Here is a 22,629-nt window from a genome sequence, read left to right on the forward strand (position 1 = left end):
TCACAACTTTGGGAGACTTTGGTCAGAGAGAGGGTTTCTAACTTCACATGGGACCAAGATTCAGCATGACCCCCTGATAGTACAATTGCTCTCGGCGCTCGCGCTCCCTAGTCAGTTAGCGATCATGAAATGCTCAGCGCATCGCAAGATCACAGACGATGTAGGAAAACTGAATGCTTTCGCTGATCAGATAGCCAGACAAACTGCCACAGATCTTTGCACAGAAATGTATGCTCTAAGAGAAACTAGGGATGTCTATGTAATGGACGAGGATATTGGGTCTGTGCGTGATATCCAAGCTGATGCCACAATGGAAGAATCTAAGAAATGGGCTGAAAGCTTGTGGAAATTAGATGATGACCGGTGTTGGGTGGACACAGTTGAAGGGAAATGGTTACTTTCTAATGCCTACATAGTCATGATGGTTACTATGGCACACGGTCCCACACGTGTGTGCTCAACAGATTACGAAAATGTTAGAGAAAGTCCAGGTAAATGATAAGATTTCGAAAATTGCTCAGCATTATGTCCAAAATTGCATGATTTGCCTACAGCACAATGTGGGGAAGGGGACGGTAACTCCAAGGGGTAGCTTTGGGCCTCCTCCTGTCCCGTTTGAAGTGATTCATTTTGATTTTATTGAGATGGAGCGGTGCAATAGTTTAAAAATATGTCCTTGTGGTCATTTGTGCCATTTGTAAATGGGTTGAGGCTTTCCCTGTCAAAGATGCTACAGCAATGCCCACTGCGAAAATTATGATAAAGGAGTACTTCCCGCGGTTTGGGTTGCCAAGAGTCATTTGGTCAGACAATGGTCCACATTTTGTTGCTGCTGTAATTTTACAGATACGTAGGGCACTACATATTGATAAGCAATTTCATTTGGCTAGACATCCTCAAAGTGCTGGATTGGTAGAGAGACATAACGGTATCCTAAAGAACAAACTCGCTAAGACGTGTGCCGGTACCAAACTAAAATGGCCGGACGCCTTACTGATCGTGTTACATGCGCACTACCCCTCAAACTAAGACTGGGCTCTCTCCATTTGATGTGGTGATGGGGAGGCCTGCCAATATTTGGGGTCTTCCGAAACCTAAAGCACTGAGAAATGTTGAGAATGTATTGCTTTCAGACTACTGTAACCAGTTGACTAAAAATCTGTATTTCATTTATCATCAGGTACGATCAGCTTTACCTGTACGCTACGAGGGCCCAGGACACAACATCCGGCCTGGAAGCTGGGTCCTGGTGAGAGCATACGAGCGGTCCTCTTGCCTCGCGCCTCGCTGGCGGGGACCATTCCAGGTCTTGTTGGTCACCCAAACGGCAGTGCGGGTGGCTGGAAAGAAGAACTGGATACATGCGACGCATGTCAAGAAACTTCCTCACCCAACGCCGCACGCTACAGAAGAAATAGAACCCCTCACTAACGCTGCAATCAATGATCCTGAAGCAGCAAGTAGCACTGTGAGAGAGTCCATTTTGTCTCGACACTCTTTGGAAAAGTCATTTCCGGAAACCATTGCTCCGAATTCTGCAACTTCCGTTGCCTCTGATACTTTGCTTCCCTCAGGAAGTGACGTTACCTTATTTCCGGATCAAACAGTACCAGGAAGCACCAGATATAATCTTCAGCGGAGAAAATAGACCTAAGGCATGGTTCGACTGTGCATTCAAAAGAAGGAAAGGATCATTAAGGGCTTGATTTTGCCCAAATGTGAGAAAAGGGGTTCTGTCGGCTAGGGTTGGGGATGGACTAAGAAGCCACGCGACTGGGGGGTCGCCAGCAACGAACATTGGGGTTTCAATCCGAAGACTACGATGCCTGCCACCGCTACTGCCCGTATTGGACTTGTAAATAAGGGGGTGACCAACTTGAACAATGAACAATGTGCCTGGGCCCCGAAAACGTATTGCTGTGTTTTGATGATAATAATTGGGGTTTTTATAGTAAATGCTTTAGGATTCTGGTACGTCGAGGAGATTTACCCTCTAGAGCCTCTTTTTCCAACTGAAATTGTACCTACTGTTTTTACTCCTTTTGTACATTTGCATACTCTATCACCTAGGGACTCTCAGCATAGACAGAAGTATCACAATAATACTATGATGCTGATTATGAATTCGACACATGCCATTTTTAACAAAACCAATTGCTGGGTCTGCTCGCATTTACCGCAACATGGGGATAAGGGGCTAGGTTGGTATATTCATCCCTTACCTTTGACGACTGCTTGTTATGCCTCTCTTAGAGCACTGTTCTTTAGCCGATGGAATGATAGCATCTCGGGGAATTTTGATGGAACTAATTTGAACAATTTTGAAAAACGTGTTTGACTCCCCTGGGATGCTCGCTTTTTGCAAATAGAAGCAAACTCAATGTTGCTTCAATTAGGCCTTCTGATAGACTATCTCGTCCTTTCCAATCTTTGGTTTCCTTTAAAATGGCTCTGATAGGCAATAAGGATGCCGTGCCTCCTTCTTACTCTGTTAACCATAGCCCCGATTCAGTTTCTTTCTGCATACAGAGGAATGGTACCCGGTCAATGGGAGATTTTAAAGGTTGTGCCAACGTTGCAAATTTGACTGGGGAAGACAGACCTTTGTATGTGGGCGAACCTGTCTATTTCGTTTGCAGTAATGTAGCATTTCCATGGTTGCCCAGGGATTGGCAGGGAACCTGTTATTTAGGGATCCTGTTACCTGGGGTATTCATAGCAAGCACTTTGGAAGTTTCAAAGGCTCGTCCACGGCGGGACGAGAATGGTGATACCCCCGCACAAGTGATGGGAGATATAGCAAAATCAGTTGTGCCATTTTGGGGGCAGATAGCAAATTCTGAAGACATCAGGAGACTAGCGAGAGTACTGGAGAGAACCATCAACCGGACCACAGATATACTCTATAACATGACATTAGAACAGAAAGCGATAAGATTAGTAGCACTCCAGAACCGGAACGCATTAGATGTCATTCTGGCTGAATGTGGTGGAGTATGTAAATTAGTGGGGTCCACTTGCTGTGTTTTCGTACCAGACTCCTCCCCAACCATTTTCAAAGCAATTCAGAATCTGCACTTCCTTAGCTCAGAAGTGCATGTCCCCGAGGGGAACTGGAATGTTAGTGCTTGGTTTTGGGATTTCTTGCGATCTTGGGGTTGGAAGGTACTTTCAGTTTTGTTGATCATTTTGGGAGTTCTGCTATTCCTTTGTTGTTGTATCCAATGTCTGCCTAGTATATGTTTGATGCTAGGGGGATTTTGTGCTCAGGCGATAGGACAAAGAGTATATGCCCCGGATAAAACTTCCAAAGAGTATGTGTTAAAAGAGATCTTAGTGAACGACCTGATGGCCATAGATATCTCTGACAGCGGTTCAGGGTGTATGGACGATGACGTATGGAGTTACTTGCAAGGAGATCAGAAGTAGTCTTAGCACTTGGCATAGGCCAAAAGGAGGGTTTGTCAAACTGGATATTAAATTATGCCTCCTATTGTAAATGATTGTATGTATATTGGCCTACGCCAAGTTGCTTAAAACTATACGCGAATAACTCTCTATGGCAAGGTCTTGACCTTAGAAATTGATGTAGGCCGCCATCTTGAATCAAACCGCCATTTTAGGTTCTCTTGTTGTGTAAAAGTCACCCTGTACATCAAAATGGTGGACGATGCCATTCCGAACAGAATCTGGTCGACATGACCTCCGTACAGCTAATGTATAACTTGCCTACAGGCCACTTGTTAGGGTCGTGAACTGAGACCTTGCCCTTCTGTTGACCTGCATGTAAATGGATTACCTGTATCAACGGAACTGATCTATGCACATACTGATGAATAAATTAGAATTGACCTGGCAGAGACCCTAAACCAGTAATACATTCATGGAATGGTTAACCCGCGAAGGGGTTGGACAACAGGCTGGAGAAATGTATAAAAGCCTGAATGTCCCAATGTACAGTCTCTCACTGAATACATAGAACTCCGTTGAAGTTCGTTGTGTTGTACTGAGGGCCGATAGCTATCTGATTTGTCATTTGACTTTGTCATTGCTTGACCTTAAAATAAAGTACTTTGTATGTTCCTTTGTAACTGGTGTTTGGTGTGTTTCCTTTGGGTTTCCCGGCCTCATATTATTTTTCTCTTTTCACCGGGGGGCTGTTCACAGGACACTTGTGCAAGAAATGCCCCGCCTTCCCACAAAACAAGCACAGTTGCTGCTGTCTTCTTTTCTCTCTTTCGGCTTTGGTTAGTGGACTCTGTACTCCCCCGATCTGCATAGGTTCAGGTTGCCTTTCAGGTTGGCAGGGTGGGTTCTCCCTGGGACGTATGTAGATTGATCTCCCTTCTGCCCGTGCCCGATCAGTTTTTCAATCCTGAAGTCTGTGGTCTAGTTGCACTGCAAGATCGATATACTCGGCACAGCCGCCAGGTAGATTCACGACCTGGGCTAGTAGTGCTTTTAATTCTCCCTGTAGGCCCCGATAGAACAGGGTAGTTCTTTTTTCCTCTGGCACAATTGGTCTCAGTGACCAGTCTGTTGAAGGTGGCTATGTATGTCAGCAGGTCCTGACTACCCTGTCGGAGTGACAATAGCTTGTTATCCAAGGCCTGTCCTCTGGTGCGGCGGGCGAATAGTTTTTCAAGTTCCCGCTGAAACCATCCAAGATCCCGCAAAATAAAGGATCATCCCGATTCACTAGAGGAGTGGACCAGTCAGCGGCACTCCCCCCCAGATAAGATAGCACAAAGGCGACCTTGTACTGGTCGTTGGGGAACATCCGGGGTATACAAAGGAGTGCAAATGGCACTGAATCATAAAGATAGCAAACTTCTTGGGATCCCCTAGAAACCGTTCAGGTGGGGGCAAGGGGACTGCACCAGGCAGTACTACCTGTATGGGGGGCATTGCAGTAGATGGCGGGGCCTGAGGGTGACTCCCTGGCAATGGGGATTGATTAGCTTGACTCTGGAGCACCTGTCGAGCCAACTCATCAGTTCGGTCTCTGTTCACTACTAATTCTCTGCGTAGGGCGTTTGTCTCCTGTCGGACCGCGTGGACCTCAGCTCGAAGCTCCCCTAACAATTGGGCTAGCTGGTCGGTGTCTGAGGTTTCTATGATGCCGGGCAGAGGTTCAGGGTAGGCTTTGCGTCTTGTTACACTCACCATAGCTCTGCGGGAACACATGGAAACCTCTTCCGTTCTGGATTCTGTGTCGGGACTCTGGGAGAAACTGGAACCCCAGGTGTGATTCTGAAAGGGAGGTATAAGACTGTGTTAGGGGGAAGTGTTGACAGGGCCCTTCCCTCCACCCTGTGCCTCCCTGGCTCACCGCCTTCTGTGGGCTTGTGCTCACCTTGTTTATAGAGATGAGAAGCACTCCATCCTGCTGTCTTTTGGGCAGGGGTGCAGTGGTATAGAACCAGTTACGTCACTGGTTGTAGATGCTGTATCGCGCCCAGACCTGCTGCGGAGTGGATTAGTGTCCTTTAACGTGGTTTATTGTTCTTACTTAATTGCTTGCCAAAGTCTATGTGCGTGCTTCACCGTGCGCTGTTTTAGTCAATTTTGTGGTCCGTTGTCTCACATGCACTGCCCTTTTCTTGTGCTTTTGCTTCTTTGGGCAATGTCTGTGCGCACTTCGCCTTCACATGAGCTGTTTTCCTTGGGCTATGGCATACTCTGTGAGCACAGCAAGATGCCTGTGTGCTTTGCTTTCTGGCGTGGTGTCTCCTTTGGCTAGTGCGGTAGCTGCTGTTGTGTACACTGCTCTCAATGTACATAATAGTTGTGCTTTCTGAGCTGCTTCTAGCGCTGCGATTTTGTATGTGGATCATGGGCACTTGATGGGCTTCCTTCACTCCTTGAGTCCAGCACTCTGGTGAGGTGACTCGAGCTTGGGTTGTCCTGCTTCGGGAGGGTCCTCAGGATCTTTCTGGAGCTTTGGTCTGGCTTAAAGATGTTGCACTCGACTATGGATTTCTCGACCACTGGCTCACGGTTACACTAGCAGAAAGGAAGTACAGCCAGTTGGTGAAGGTCCTCCACCAAAGTTTGTCTTAGGGTTAGTTGGTCCCACTAATCCAAGGGAAGAAGTCGTCCCCTCTGGAGCTTCTCTATCGGAAAAGTAGTTTCAGCACAGCAGCAGGGCTTCACCAGGCAGTTCAACGGTCCAGGAGGATGCAGCAAGCTTCTCTTCACGATTCCTTCATTGGATGCTTTGTCCAGTAGTCGACTGTCTTCAGTTCAAGAAGCCTCGACTTTTATGCAGGTTTGTCCCATTCATGCACAGCCTAGCTGTCACTCACACAGCAGGGTGGCGGTCCGGACTGGGTGCATTCAGGCTACCAAGGAGACTAAGGACAGGGAGTTTTGGGCACCTCCCTCAATTCTTGCCCAGCTAGACACACTGGAGCCAGAGGCGGGTTTCAGTACTGAAGCCAGCCAAAGGCAAAACGAACAAAAGGGTTAAATCTGGTTTGGCGCGCAGAGTAAAACCCAAGAAAGACCTCACAAGCAAGAAACGATGAAAAAAGAAGACCGGGACCATTTTGACACAAAGGTCACCCATGGGTGCTACACTGCAGCTGAGGGTTCAGCCTGCGGTGGAAATGCATAATGGTAGGAAAATTAACCCACTGCCACTAGCCATTTAAAGTAATGAGTGTAACATAGCAAATGTTTACATGAGTAAGTAGAAAAAGGGGCTACTAAGTAACCCCCCCAGCACTCCACATAAGATGGGGTGTGCTGGATCTACAAAGAGAAAAGGTAAGTAAAGTCAGTGGTGGTCATTCCGAGGTTGGAGGTAAGGAATTACCGGCACCGGTAAGGGTGCCGATGCCGGTAATCCCTTACCTCCGTATTCCGAGGTCCCTTTGCGGGTCCTTCCTTACCTCCTACTTTTAGCAGGAGTAAAGTCGGGACCCGCAAAGGTACTTCGGAGGTAATTACGGTACCGTAATTTACAGTGCCGTAATTACCTCCTTCCCCATTCCCATTGAGCCCTATGGGGCAGAAATGGGAATGGGGAAGGGCAAAAGGTGAATGGGGAATTACCGGTCCCTCCAACCCTGGAATGGACCGGTAATTACTCCATTCACCATGCCGGATTTGGGACGGTTTCGGAAGCAACCACAGAGCTAATTACTCCATGGTTAGCTCCAAACCCGGAATTAGGCCCAATTTCACTTTACTATTCTTGAGAACAGTAGTTTACCCAAGAAAAGATATTTCTCTGTGACACTGCACTGAAGGTACAAAAAGTAGATGCCTATGGAGTTTGTCAGACTCCAAAAACAAAGAGAACACAGAATCCAAATCAGATCAAAATACATGAGAGAGTGAGAAAAAGGTCTCACTGCAGGAGAAACATTTTAAAGTCCTAAAGTCCAGCAAAAGAGCTGTGGGTCTCTAAGGTTGAAGGGAAACGGCACAGAAGAACAGGTTACTTACCAACTGGTAACGTTCTTTCGACTGGATGTTCCTCCAACGTATTCCTCATCTAGGATCTGTAATTTCCACAGCTGTGCTGCTTCGGAAATTTTTTCGGTAAAGGGCGCCCTGCGTCGATGGTGTTGGGTCGATGTCCCTCGAAGGCCCCCAGAGAATGTTGTCAGCGGATGTTGTAAGTAGCATGCACGGCGCCCGTAGCATCAGTTCTTGTTTTTTCCCCCTCACAACGTGTGGCACACGTGCTTGTAATATAACATTGACTGCATTAACCTTTTTGGAACGAAAGCTGTAATGGCATGGGAAATTCTCGAGAGGGGTTGGCTGGGAGGGCGATGAGGAATACGTTGGAGGAACATCCAGTCGAAAGAACATTACCAGTTGGTAAGTAATTTGTTCTTCGAATGGATTGTGCCCTCCAACGTATTCCTCATCTATGACATACTCCCAAAGCAGTATCCATGAGTGGATGAGGAAGAAGAATTTAGACATAGCCAATTAAATGGCAGAGTAAAGCACTGCCTTACCAAAGGCGACATCCTGAGCATGGGAAATATCCAGGGAATAATGCTTAACAAACGTGTGTATGGAAGACCACGTTGCAGCATCACAGATGTTCTTTATCGGTACACCCCTCTGCAGGGCTGTCGGTGTAGCCATGCCCCTGGTGGAATGAGCCTGCAAGCCCTCAGGAGGGTCCTTGCCAGCCAACCTGTAGTATTCTGAAATAGTGAGGATGATCCACCTAGACAAGGTCTGCTTAGAAACACCCCGGCCTAATCAGTGTCCAGTATACCCCACAAAGAGCCGGTCGTCCACTCTGACCTTGGATATCCTGGAAAGATAAAAGCTCAATGACCTCCTAGGATCCAACCTATGGAGTCTCTCCTCGTCCTTAATAGGATGCAGAGGAGAATAGAAGGCAGGGAGCACCACCTTCTAACTCAAATGAAATTCTGACACTACCTTAGGTAGGAAGGACGGACGTACTCGCAATACAACCCTATCCTTGTGGAACAAAGTAAAGGGTGGCTTAGAAGAAAGTGCCTGCAACTCACTCACTCTACGAACAGAGGTAACTGCAACCAAGAAAACAGTCTTAAATGTCAACAATCTCAACAGACAAGAGTGCAAAGGTTCCAACGGAGCACCCATCAGAAATCTTAAGACCAAATTAAGGTCCCAGACCGGCACCTGAAAAGGCGACGGCGGGAACACATTCGAGAGCCCTTTCAGAAACTGAGTGATCAGGGGAATCTTAAATTAGGAGCATTCCTTGGACGAGCGCTTAAAGATAGAAAGCGCTGCTAGGTAACCTTTAATGGTTCCCACCTGAAGACCCCAGTGGTCCAAAGCAAGTAAGAAGGAGAGAACCTCTCTGGAATTGAGCACTGAAAAAGGATCAACATTCTTTCCTCTGCACCAGTCGCAAAACTTACACCAACGGTACAGGGACTTTGTTGCTGGCTGTCTGGCCGAAAGCACCACCTCCATCACGCCATCCGGGAGGTCCCAATCCTTATATCTCAACCGTTCAGAAACCATGCATAAAGGTTAAGAGTCTTAACCTCTGGATGGAGAACCCGACCTTCCTCTCGCGAGAGAAGATACTCTCTTTGGGGAAGACCTATTAGAGGACAGATGGGCATGTCTAGAAGGTCTGGGTACCACGCTCTCCTCTCCCAATCCCGAGCAATGAGGATCATGCGGGTCCCGAACCGTTGTTTCCTCCTCAGAACTTCAGAATGATGGGGATCAGAGGAAACATGTACAGAAGCGTGAACAACAAATCCACAACGAACGCGTCTCCTAGATCTCCTCTCGGAGGAAATTCCCCCTGCAGCACCTGTCGCACGTCCAGTTGGCACCGGTCACGAACAGGTCCACCTGCAGGGTTCTGCAAAAGGCGAAGATCTCCTGAAGGACTTCCTGAGCTAGTTCCCACTCGTGGGAGACTGCCCCCTGCCTGCTCAGAGCATCAACCGCCATGTTCTCCACTCCAGCCAGGTGAACTGCTGTTAGGGAGATTCCTTCTTGAATAGCCTAGAAACAGATCTGCATTGCTTCCCTGCCCAGAGAGAGTGACCCTACACCTCCTCCCTTGTTGAGGTAATGCATGGCCACCGTGTTGTCCATCATTATCAGGACATTCTTTCCCCATACAGACGGCAGGAAAGTCTTCAGTGCTACCCTGATTGCTCTGAGATCCAAAAGATTGATGTGTAGTTTGGACTCTGATGGGGACCAACGACCGCCGATGGTCAGATCGTTGGCATGAGCCCCCCACCCTGTGAGGTAAGCATCCGTCACTACCCTTACCTTCGGCCATGGTTGCCAAAAAGGCTCCCCCTTCATGAGATTTTCCTTGCTGGCCCACCACAGAAGGTCCTGGGAGACCCTGATGGGAACAAGAAGGACAGCCGACATCTTGCCTGAGAACTGGGACCATTGGGTGCGCAGAGCCCACTGAAGGGATTGTATTCTCAGCTGGGCCTCTGGCATCAGAAATATGCAGGATACAGAAATAGCAACCTTATGAATTTAAAAGCCGGAAGAGTCTGGTCTTGTTGAAACTTGGAGACCATATGGAGAATGTGTTGAGCCCTCACCTTGGGTGGCGAGCACATCCCCAGGGACGTGTTCAACACAGCCCGATGTACTGGAGCTGTTGGGAAGGTGTCATATGTGACTTCTTGAAATTGAGGGAGAAGCTCAGTTTGTGAAGGGAGTGGCAGGTGACGCTGAGATTATCCAAGGCTTGTGCGGGAGAACGCGCCCTGATCAGCCAATTGTCCAGGTAGGGGTAGACGTGAATTCCCCCCTCTCCTGAGATACGCTGCCACTACCACCATGAACTTGGTGAAGACCCTCAGGCAAAGATCAACACGAATGGCAGGACCTGAAACTGATAGTGTGCCTCAAACTGCGAACCTCAGGTATTTTCTGTGCTTGAGATGGATCGGCACATGAAAATAAGCATCCTGCAGGTCCAATGACACCAACCAATCCTGAAGTTGGAGGGCCTGAAGGATCTGAGAAAGAGTGACCATCTTGAACTTGTCCTTCCTGTGGAACTTGTTCAAGTATCTGAAGTCTAAAATGGGTCTCAGTCCTCCGTCCTTCTTGGGAATCAAAAAATATGGGGATTAACAACCCTTGTTCCTCTCCGCCACGGGCTCTGGTTCTATAGCGCCTTTCTCTAGCAGGGTCAAAATCTCCTGAGCGGATCCGGAACCCTTAAAGAGTGCTTCCCCAGTGGATTGTCGTGAGGCCGTCTTAGAAAAGGAAGGCAGTAGCCATGGGCTATTGTTTCCAGAGCCCACGCATCTGAAGTAATGGCTCGCCACTCTTCTAGATGTTGTGACAGCCTACCCCCCACTTGTGAACAATGAGACAAGACCTCAGAGCGGTTTTGAAGCGGCTGCGGCAGCACCCGATGGTAAAGAGGCTGCTGCTTGAGCGGCCTTGGCACCTCTACCTCGTTCACCATGAGGAAACTTACATTGGCCCCTCTGACTGGCTATTCCTCTCGCCCTTCCAAATGACGAGTAGTAGCGAAAGGAACCCCTCCATTGCTGTCCCCTAGGACGAAAAGGCGGAGGTTGTCAAACAGCTGCGCCCAAAGATTTGGCAGCTGCTTTGGAGGTCTGCAACCTCTAAAGGCTTTTGTCAACCTTGCTGCCAAACAGATGCGACCCTTCAAAGGGCATGCTGAGAAGACAAGCCTGCACATCTGGTGCAAACCCTGACTTCCGCAGCCATGCAATTCTGTGCATCACGGTGCTCGTGGCCATGGACCTGCTGATACTATCTGCAGTGTCCAACCCAGACTGAAGGGATTCACACATGGCATCCTTGCCATCCTTCCCATCCATGCGCTTATCGTCCTTATCAGGAGGGATAGGAGGGTATGCTGCCTGCTTCAAGGTGGCCGTACCGGCCTGAACCACCAAACTCTCCTGTGTGGGGTGTGTGGTCAGGTAGCTGGGGTCGCTTCAGGATGGGAGGTATTTCTGGTTCAACAACTTGTTCACTGCCGGAATACACTCTGGGGTGTTCCAAGTAGCAGCCACCCTCTTTTACAATACCATATGAAATGGCAATACCGGTTCAGTGGACGGACACCGATCCAGAATATCTGCAAGTTCATCTTGATCAAAGATGCACTTGAGGCCTGGCCCAGCCCAGGTACTCCACAACTCTCAACATCAATCTTTGAAAAGAGGAGTCAGCATGATCCCCCAGACCCGGCCTCCCAAATTCCATCTCAGGGGAAGTGTTAAGGCCACTGGCATCATGCAAGGACTGACACAGATCCTCCATCCGACCAAAAGGCCCAATATCCTCCTCTGACCTTTCTTTGTCCTCAGAAATGTCCTGGAGAGACTTAAAAAGTCCTTCCTTGGGAGAGGAGTACACCTCTTCTCTGTAACAGTCTTAGAAGTAGCCTTCCTCCGAGGGTCCACAGTCACAGGGACCTCCACCGGTAAATTTGGCCCAGATGACATTGATGGATCTGACAGTGTCAGCGTTGACAATGGCGCCGATGGCTTTGAGTGCCTGACTGGGGGCAAAAACCAGACAGGCGTACCTGACGGGCATGGCGACGATGGTGTCGACACCTTCAATGGCTTCGAGTGTCAGGGCTGGCTGGTGTAGGTGGTTTAGTAACTAGAAAGGGTATGTACATAGAATGAACATTGTGGTTGCCCAAGTCAAGCCAAGTCAAGATGGAGAGAAAGAAACTTAATCTGATTGGTTTAAGGAACAATGATATGTTTGGTTTGTTTGATTGATTGGTGGAAGGGCTAATGGGTTGGATTCTTGGGAGGTGAGCAAGATTCTAAACTGCCTTTCAGCCATAGTAATTCAGTGGCTGGTTGTACATTTATTAAGCTCCTTAAGTAAGGCCTTTCAGAGTTCAGAAGATTTATTGAAGAAGTAAGGAAATTGATTGCTGTGCCTGAGAGAACTAGAAGACATCAGGTGGGATTGTTCCTTTTAAAAGTTTATAGACTTTCACAGAGACTTTCCATTTTCTAAGGAACTTAAAGTGTTAAGAAGTTATTTCAAAGTTACTGAGGAAAAAACTCATACAGTTTTAAGACTATGAGAAAAGAAGTGTAAAGACTGTGCGCGCAAGTTTTTAATTTTGTTACCTGCGTGAAAGAAGTTTCAAAACAGTTTAGCGCGTGCGCGAGTCTTCTCGTCTTCAGCAATGTCAATTATAGCAGCGCGCGGGTATGGACTGCGATAGTGCGCGTGTCCCGATGAATTGTGTGCGAGATATTTTTTAGCGCGTGTACAGGTTTTCACATTAGTAACGTTGCGTGTAAATAGCGCATGCTCGGTGAGCGATAGAGCGCGAGTCCATATGAACTGAGTGCGGGTTTGTTTTCAGCGCGTGTACGGGTTTTCATGTTTAGCAGCGGTACGTTTAAATCGCGCGGTTGCATTTAGCGAAAGAGCGCGTGAGGCCTATGAACAGTGCATGAGATTGTTTCAGTGCGAGAACAGTTTTTTCACGTCTTGGTGGCGCCGCGTGTTAATCGCGTGGGTGCGGTGAGCGTGTACGTGATTTAAAAACGCATGTCAAGAAAATAACTAGCGAAAGTTATTTTCTGAGTTTTGAAAAGCGCGTGTTTATTTTTCTTGTCGCATAAGCGCTTGTAAATATAAATACTCACACGCAGGAGGAGCAGCATTTAAGGAAGTTTAAGAGTTTCCATTTTCATGTAACTTTCACGCTATTGGGAATTCTATACTTCAAGAAAGGACTGCATTCCTTTAAAGCATTTAAGCTCAGACTTTACAGAGTTAAATTAAATGAAGAATAATGAAGAATATCTAAGTCTGTTAAGTATTTGCAAGAGTCATTTACTTTAGAGTTCTAAAGAGACTTGAATGGCATAGTGGCAAGATGTATTAGAGTATCACAACAGTTTACAGGATATTCAACATGAATAATTAACCTCTAAGTCTTAACAGAGGTTTAAGAGGTAAAGAAGTTAGTGTATGTTAAAAAACTATTTAAGAAAGGAAATGTGTACTATTACATAATTAACCATGCACATTTGTTTACTACAGATACCAGAGCCTACCAGAAGGTTGCAGGGCAGCAGTGTCCCATTTGTTGTTTTCTCCAATTCCCCTTTCCCTTTCTTGGGGTTCTCAGCTTCGCTTTTATTTTAGGGTTGAGAGGTGAACTCCTGCTGAGGGTCTGTGGGGCCAGCATCAGCTCCTGTGGAATTCCGTCAAGCCGGACCCTGACATCGAGGACTTCATGACCGCGACCTGGTCCTGGCACGTCTCTGGTGAACATCCAATGCCTTGTCCGAACAGGGTCTCAAAGGCTCCCAGTGTTCATCAAGCCGTCCACCCAGGTCAGAAGGCGCGCGAGCATCCGGCCGAGACCATTCCCTGCCAGCTTCGTCAGAAGGCGCGGACAGAACTGTGCCTTGGAATTGAAATATCTTCGACATCTGCACCCGGAAAGCATCCCACTCCTCCGGGGTCGAGGACTTGGTGGGGCAGGTCACCTTCTTCGAGGAGGCGTCGTCCGAAGAGGACAAGGAAGGCAAACAGTGACGTTGCTTCCTGTACTGCCGCAACGAAGAGGACAAGTGGCGCGAACCACTGCGGGACCTGGAGCGCTTGGACTTCTTCCGACGAGGAGAGTCCCCTCTCAACTAGTTGGTCGAAATACCAGCTGACTTGGATTTACAGGGCTGGGACACCCTTCCTACCTTCAATTTCCCCTTACGTTCCCGCAAGGGCTTGGCAGTCAACAATGGCACTTTGGATCAACAATGGGGGCTGTTCTGACGTATAACGTTTTCTGGGGAATATCTAGACGTCGACCACTTGATTTAAAAAAGCTGATTGTTTAAAATTCATTTGTGTCTGAAACTTGTTTTGATGCATTTTCACATTCAAAGTGTTTCTGTATCTATCTTGACATAATAGAAATGACCTAGGCCTACTCAAGTCAAACAGTAGTCCCCAGAAAACTTTATATGTCAGAACAGCCCCCATTGTTGATCTAGAATTTCGAGCCCAATGTTCTGCCGTAGTCGGGCCATCCCTCCAGTTACCAACAATGGCACTTTGAGCAGTCATCCGTCGGGTGGTCTTCGCCCAGGCACCACAGACAAATTCTATGAGGACCTGTAATCGACATCTTGGAGCCACAGTCCCGACATTTATTGAAGCCAGACCGCAGGGTCGTCGGGGTAGAAGAAGAAGACATGATACGGTAACTTAACAGTAACCAGGAGGCGCGCTGAGTTTTACAAAGCAAAAACGTTTGCGGAAAAAATAGAACTGAGGCTACGGGCGCCATGCTTGTTACTAATAACATCCGATGACATCACCCTCGACGTAGGCCTTCGGGGGACATCGAACCGACGCCATCGAAGCAGGGCGCCCTCTGCCGAACAGATTTCCGAAGCAGCACAGCTGTGGACATTACATGTCATAGATGAGGAATACGTTGGAGGACACGATCCATTCGAAGTGAGAATTCTCCCCAACAGACTGCAATTTTGAAAATTATGGTGGGGAGGTATTCAATGAGCAGCATTGACGGCCACAAAATTGATGATGATGATACAGCTGTCATTGCTGGTGACCCCCAATGGGGTCAGAACCAGCCCAGCAGGGTGCAAGGCAGACAAGTCATCTATCCAGCCCCTTGACTTGAGGATGAACATTGAAAAACCTTGTAATGTATAAAGATATTTAATTTTGATTGGACCTCAATTTCCTCCATGTCTTGCACTTAATCTATTCAGCCTCTTAAAAAATCAAATAGGGCATTCCTCGATGGTATGACTCTTAGGAAGACAGAACATTAAGACTGCATGGACATTTTTCCCAGATTTTTTACCACCACGTGAAGCTCACTCGTAAAACTGTGCAGATATTCGGGGTGAAACTATAAAGAAAATATCAGTTTTGCATGAAATAAAGACAAAAAAGATCTTCTAAAAATAAAACTTGATGAATAAGCTTGAGTCAGTGTTCAGAGATACTTGCTCACAAAGCGCAAAAATGAACGGCTCCAAACTAAACCCACAAGCGTCTTAGCTGCCTTATGGTGATATTTCTTTCCGTTTGTTTCCCCTTCTTCTTTTTCCTTTAAACGGGGATATTCAAGAAATAATTAAATTAAAAGCTTCTACGTTAGTTTGCTAAAAACAGAAGCAATAAAACATGTGATAGGGGATTCTCTATTTTATATGTTCTTCTATACTGAGGCAGATATTCAGTGTTTATGAATATTAATGAGGATGCCATGACAGAGAAAGTTTCAGGTCACCCAGGCAGACTCATCAGGGTTGCAGCGGGTGTATTCTCTCAGCTGTGCCATATCAGCACTACTGGACTCAAACTATATATGCTTCCTGCCAGTGACCAGTCAGAGCTATTGAACGCCGAAAGTGCCACCTTCCTTCCTCTAGAGTCCTGCCAGATAACCGTAAGTGTGAGTTTCCTCCTAGCAGAGCAGTCCACGGTTAGTTAATTTGGACACTGACAGTGAGAGCAAAGATCTGTCATTGCTAAAGGACCTTGAAAGTGTGAGATCCACCTTATCAGTAGAGTGTCAGGGCTAGACTAGGCGGTAGTGGAAGCTTTAACTAGCAGAGCCTAATACATGCTAAAAAGAACAGCTGTGTTGATTTCCTCACAGTATTTAGCTGTGATAAAGCACCACATGAGAGCGCACGTTCCCAAACCAGTGCCCTACCAGCCGCCCCAACAGTATTACAAGGCACCAATTGTGTGCCTCCTCTAAAAGTGACTTGCCAATGCTAAATTACCAGAGAAGTGCAAAGTGTATCTATGTTATAGGACACAGCAGTGCATGCCAGTGGTAAAGGACTCCTAGCAGTTTTAGCCAACTCCGGTAGTGCCCTAAAAGTGATATAGGAAACCAACATTGCTACGTAGAGCAAGTAATATGAGCTTTGTCCAACGAGTCCTTCATCAGTGTTATAAGATTTCTTTCCGGCAATACAAGCAAAGTACACGGCCCAGAACCCATAGAGCAGAGCTTAGCACTTACATAGCCAGTATGACATATTTGCAGAGAGCTTTGAGGAGGGCGTTGGTTCCGCCGTGATGGAAGTGTAGGGCCTGGAAGGAGACACCCTCTTTTGTGATGAAGATGAGGAAGGACCAGCCCAGGCCAGGTTTGCTCTTACGTATTGACTTGAGCTCAGTTAGATTAAGAGAGAAAGCCCACTTCCCTCGGCTGCACGGCTTTGCTGCTGGCGCTGGAAAACACAAATGAGGACAATCTCATTTAACAAGGCAAAAACAGGAGAGTAAGCCGGTCATCATTGAGGACAACCACAACAATAAAGCACTGCAGCGAAATAAAGGATAGAGGTCAAAGGATTTCGGGGTGTAAACTACAATGTATGGGAGAGGCAGGAAAGTCAGAGGCCGGGCAGCATACCATTTCTCCAGGTTGTCTGTGAATATCACAAAAACATGCATAGGTATCATTTTTGTAGTACACCTTGTGTATCCTGTAGTACAGAGCATTTGGTGGACTGACAGTACACAAAGAATTTGAGTCAAAGCACCAACACATACACTGCACACCCAAATGTACCCGAAACGGCTGAGCACATAAAGTGCACAACTCGTGGGCACAGAACTAGATCTCCAGGTGACACATAATGAAAACATGTATCTAAGTAGACACTGTATACCAGGCAGTATAGCACTAAACGCATATTCAAGCAAAAAATAAAATGCATGAGTATGAATTCTTAAGATTAGTCATCCTGGGGGCGCAACTCAGAAGTGATCCTTTAGGGATTTAAGAGGCCTTGACAGTCATTGGGCAAGGTTGCAGGAGAGATAAGGGACATCCCCCCCATCTACTTGAAGAACAAGAAACAGAGAAATTCATCATTGCACAGTACCTTCTGATTATCTTTTTAATTAAGCGTTTGATTTTTTTGTTTGACTGGAGAAAGAGGCAGAGACACGGTCATCCTTTTCTTATGGGTTTGCAGAAGCAAGGTTTAGAACAGCTCTGGGATTTTGGCAACGTCCCAAAAGGGTTTATGTTTCACACAAGAAAGGCTAAGCCATGTGCACAATTTATAAGCCTCCCTTACATAGTTTCATTTTTTCCTGACAATTTTATTGAGTCTCCCAGAAATAGCAGCAATAAAACCTTTAACATACAGTAAATATGTACAGTTCATGGCAGGAGCAACAGCAGCCCAAATCTAAATTACAGACATTGAGACTATTTTCTTTAAAAAAAGAAATTCTAATGTTTTAATATATATGTGTTAGATTTTACAACAATATACATCTTACATACGGATTTCAGCATCATTCCTTAACTATGAAATGTATAAACATATTAGTATTTAGTGCTATCATAACAACACCATCTAAAAATATCTTACAAACTTATGTAACAGCCAATGACCTCACAGCGATTGTTCATCTCAAATCCCATGTAAAAAGTGAAGAACAGAATATAACAAATTAACCCACATAAACAACAAAGCACAACACAGAACAAACAGCAACAAGCAGACACAAACAACAAACAAAACAAAACAAACACCCCCTAAATCACTTACTCATATAGGTTATTGAAAGGACTCCAAAAAGAAAGATATATGTTCTCACAACCTTTATTTACTAAAGATACTTTCTCATGTATTGACAATATTTGCATTTCTACCAACCAATCTTCGATAACGGGTTTTGCCCTACTTTCCAAACTCTAAGAATCAACTTGTCAGCAACCACTAGGGCCTTATCTATCCATGCATTATATTCCCTTGTAATTAAGCATCTTCCCCTATGCAGCAGCAAAGTCACATTTGCAGCTTTCCTAGAAATAGTTATATTAAAAACCATATCCATTCTATCTAAAACCTCTTTCAAAAAGGTTTGTACGTGCGGACAACTCCAGAGTAAATGTAATAGAGTTCCCCTCTCCCTACCACAACTCTGGAGTCCAGTAAATTCTCAAACCTTACACCAATATTCCTTCTAAGTTATAGTATTGTAGATTCTTAGAATAGATACCACCGGTTGTGCGCATGCGCGGGCAAAGCATGAGCAGCTAAGCACACCGGCTCCCGGCGGCCGCTACATTTATCCTTAATTTTCGCCCTTTCTGCTTTCCGAAATCACCCCATCTGCCTATTAGCAGAAGCAGTCACATCAGAGCAGCCGTCGCTGCACTTGGGGGACGAACCGGACCAGGGGTCTCCGGTACCAGCTTGAAGACTGCTGGCGGGCGATCGGCGGTCATTGTGGCACGAGACGAGGTGACTGCCCGCCCCTCCGCCCTCTGAGGCACTCTGAACACGGCAGACCCCGGACGAGGACATACACCGAGGATACGCCGACGGGCTGGACAACAAGATCCTGTGGCGCTCCACCGGCATTGGCGAGGTGTCACCGCGGCCCCTCCTGCCCGCCCAATTCGGGAGACATCACAGGGCATTGGAACCAGAGCGGCTGCTGCCGCTTGCACACTGTATACCTCTCGATCCTGGCAGTGTAGCGGACACAAGAGGGGCCCTCCCCCTCCTTCTTGAAGCAGCAGAAGACCACCACCGTGACCGCCTGCCCAAGGTCTGGGCCCACACTCCCCGCCTCCCCTGGTGATCCCCCCCCGTCAGCGAGACTGCACCGCCTGGGGTCGAGCCGCAGCACGATAAGAGGGGATGAGGGCTGCGCTCCCCCGCTGGCGGACAACACGTAGACAGCGGACCCGACAACAGCAAGGTAGGAGTGCGTGTGGGGTGGGGGCTTGCGCGGTTCTTCCCCCCTTTGTCCCCCCACGGCTCCTCACGCACTTGGACCAGCAACAAACAGGGCCCACAAGCCTGGGAACAGAACTCCATGTGGTGGGAACAAATACCGGCTATTGCTACGCTGGAGAACAGTGCAGAGGCAAAGCCCCGCATCTATTGAGAGGGCCATATTCCTCCCCTGCCCCCTCCGCAGGACCTGCGCACAATCGGGCTGCGGTGGGGGAGCGACGGCAGGAGACAACCCTCAGAACAGCTCCTACGGGGGGCGCCTGTGCAGCAAAAGCAGACGCCCCCTCACACACAGCACTACCCCCACGAGCCTGGCGGCCTATGAAGATGGGGGCCGCATCTAAGGGGAAAACGCTCTACTGGCTTCGGCACCGCCCTTTGTCCCCCCCCTGTCAGTGAGACTGTATCACCCAGGGTTGAGCCGCGGCACGACCAGAAAGACCGAGTGCTGCGCTCCCCTGTTGGTGGACATCACATCGGCAGCGGACCCTGCCACAGTGAGGTAGGAGTGTGTAGTGGACGGGGAACTGGCCCTGTTTTCTCCCCTTCTCCTTCACGGCCCCTCATATACTTGGACCAGCGACAGGGCCTGTGAAGCCCACATATGGAACTGCATGGGGTCAGGATGAACACTTGCTAGCGCCACGCCAGTGTATAGAACGACGGCACAATGACACATTTACCGGGAGGACTGTTTCTTCCCCCACTTCCCACGCAAAGCCTCTGCACACTCGGGCTGTGGTGGGGGCGGGGTGGTGGCAGACAACACGCAGAACAACTCTTGTGGAGCACCACTACCGCAGTAGCGAGCCTTCCCCTGCACATTCGACAGCATCCTCAAGCGCCTGGCGGCCCCGGAAGAGAAGCCCGCACGCGAGGGAAGCACGCTCCATTGTTTTTGGCACCGCCCCTGCGCGGACACACCACGGATACCTCGTACTGCTACGACATAACAGTCTGACCCACGCAGGGCCCCTCCAGGCCTCATTATCCACCCTCCTTGCCCGACACCGTGGAACTCCCAGATCTTCTGCCATACCGTGCGTGCCAACTGTGACATGGGGAAGGAGAAGTCAAAAAGGCAAACCCTTCAAGCAAAATTGACTTCTACACAACGATGCCTCCCTCGCCCCCGCCAGGGGACTCAGATCCCAGAAGAGGAAAGTGCCAGCGGAGAGCCCCACGACCCTCCACTCTCTTTGACAGACCTCATGAAAGCGATTGGGGACTCGAGGACATCAATGGAACTCAAAAATGGGAGGCCTATCTATGGAAGTGTCCCTCATTCGACAGGATCTACGCAACCTCTCAGCCAGGGTCGGCGAAGTGGAACAAAGGGTGTCCGCTACGGAAGACACTGTCCACCGGCTGGAACACCAACTTGCCGCAATCACCCAGAAAGTCACCCAGCTGGAATACCTTGCCGAGGACAGCGAGGGGAGAGCGTGGCGTAATAATCTAAGGATCCTCGGAATACCAGAAAAGGAGGAAGGCCCCAGCGCTGAACTGTTCCTGGATGACTGGCTGGCGCACGTCTTCACTCCCAAAGAATTATCTAAATTATTTTCCATAGAAAGAGCACACAGGGTACCCACCGGCCGACCTACCCCTGGAGCCCCGCCTAGGACAATAATTGCACACCTGCTGAATTATGGAGACCGCGATGCGATCCTACAAATGGCAAGGGCCTCTGGCCCGATTACATACAACGGCTACAGGGTCGGGTTCTACTCCGATTACACCAAGGAAGTTCAAAAGGCCCGCCAGTCATTCAACTCTGTCAAGAAAAAACTCCAGTCGCCGTCTGTCAAATATGCCCTGTTCTTACCGGCAATGCTGAAAGTCCACTACGAGGGCACCACTCATCTGTTTTACAACCCCAAAGACGCATGGGACTGGCTCGAAACATGAGTCCTCACTCACTCTAGAACGAAACGCACACCGCCTGACCCGTCTGCGTAGAAACCCAGGCCTGGGCGGCCCTCGCCCCCTCTATCCCCGACAAGTGCAGGTGGAGATACCATGCAGCATCTGACAGCCCCACAGAAAATGGCTGAGGCTCCAGCAATACGGGGGCCGACCTTCAATGCAACAACACGGGAACTCTGTCCGAGGGGCCGCCACGCATCATGTGGTGTAGGCACTACCCCAGTCCGGGTCATCCCGAAGAAGTTCTTTAGTTATAAGTTTAATGAGGAAGCTTATTAAGTTATAAGTTTAATGTTTGGGCGAAAGGTGCTCCCAATTGGGGGGGGGGGGTACGGGGTGGGGGGAGTTTTAGGAATGTAAGAAATCAGAAACATGGGACGAGAAGGCATGATACCGACAAACGCTGGCAAGAGAATCAAGCACTGTCTACGGGCAAGACCGTTGACACTAAAATCATCCAGTCATCGGGCACACCACTACGGGGCGACCTCCGAACGTCTCCCCCGAAGGAATACCTCCACACACCTCCGAAAAATACGCAACCGCCATTGATCCTTCCAGATGCCCCGATAAGAGACCCACACAGATAGAATGAACTCCAACAAGGTATCCTTACTGTCCTGGAACGTTAATGGCCTCGGCTCCAGCATAAAGCGAAGATTGGTGCTCCAGTATCTCAACCGGTACTCGCCAGACATAGCTCTCCTAAATGAAACACATTTGATCGGTACGAGCACCAACCTTTTCAAAAGATCAAACTACTTGCATACCTATCATGTCTGATTCACGAAAGGCGCCAGGGACACAATGATACTTGTCCACAAGTGAGTCCCCCTACAGGTCAGGAAGGTCAAAGCTGACCCCCCAGGGCTGCCACGTAATGGTACTTGCCGACATCTGGGGTGAGAAATGGGGCCTTGCAGCAATCTATGCCCCCCCTACGCTCACGAAGGAACTGCTCTCCGAACTACGGAACTTGCTTCATGAAGAAGAGGCCGATTTGTGGGTGATGGGTGGGGACTTCAGTCGACAGATCTCATAGGAGATCTGGAAACCGCCCGCCCCCACACCACTCGCCATGTTCGCCGAAGCCCTGGGGTTGACGGACACATGGCGCTCACTTCCTAGTGACGAGGCTGGCTTTTCCTTTTTCGCTTTCCAGGATTAACTACGCCTTCATCCCCCGCAGCACACATCATAGACTCCTAGCTGCTGAATTCCTTGCAAGGGGAATCTCGGACCACTCACCGCTCCTTCTAACCATGAAGAATGCCTGCCGATGTCCGGATCGCAACTGGCGCTTGAACACGTATCACCTACGACTCCCTGAAATTGCGGAGGAACTGGAAATAAAGACAACGGAATATTTCGAAATCAACTAAGGTTCAGTGGACTGCCCAACCTCGATCTGGGAGGCGTACAAGACTGTCCT

The 22,629-nt window shown here is 48.3% G+C and overlaps 1 protein-coding gene across 4 annotated transcripts in view; it reads right to left on the reverse strand.

Moving 5' to 3' along the window:
• The window catches only part of TBC1D17 (TBC1 domain family member 17), a 743,081-nt gene that overhangs the window by 495,410 nt on the left and 225,042 nt on the right, over positions 1–22,629 (reverse strand). For all 4 annotated transcript variants that reach the window (XM_069605252.1, XM_069605249.1, XM_069605253.1 and 1 more), the window contains one exon: positions 16,520–16,730. In XM_069605252.1, the coding sequence (XP_069461353.1) occupies positions 16,520–16,730 (211 nt within the window). The remainder of the gene's footprint in view (positions 1–16,519; positions 16,731–22,629) is intronic.

This window comes from Ambystoma mexicanum, chromosome 1p, assembly GCF_040938575.1.
Source record: "Ambystoma mexicanum isolate Mex_15411 chromosome 1p, UKY_AmexF1_1, whole genome shotgun sequence".
Classification (NCBI taxonomy): domain Eukaryota; kingdom Metazoa; phylum Chordata; class Amphibia; order Caudata; family Ambystomatidae; genus Ambystoma; species Ambystoma mexicanum.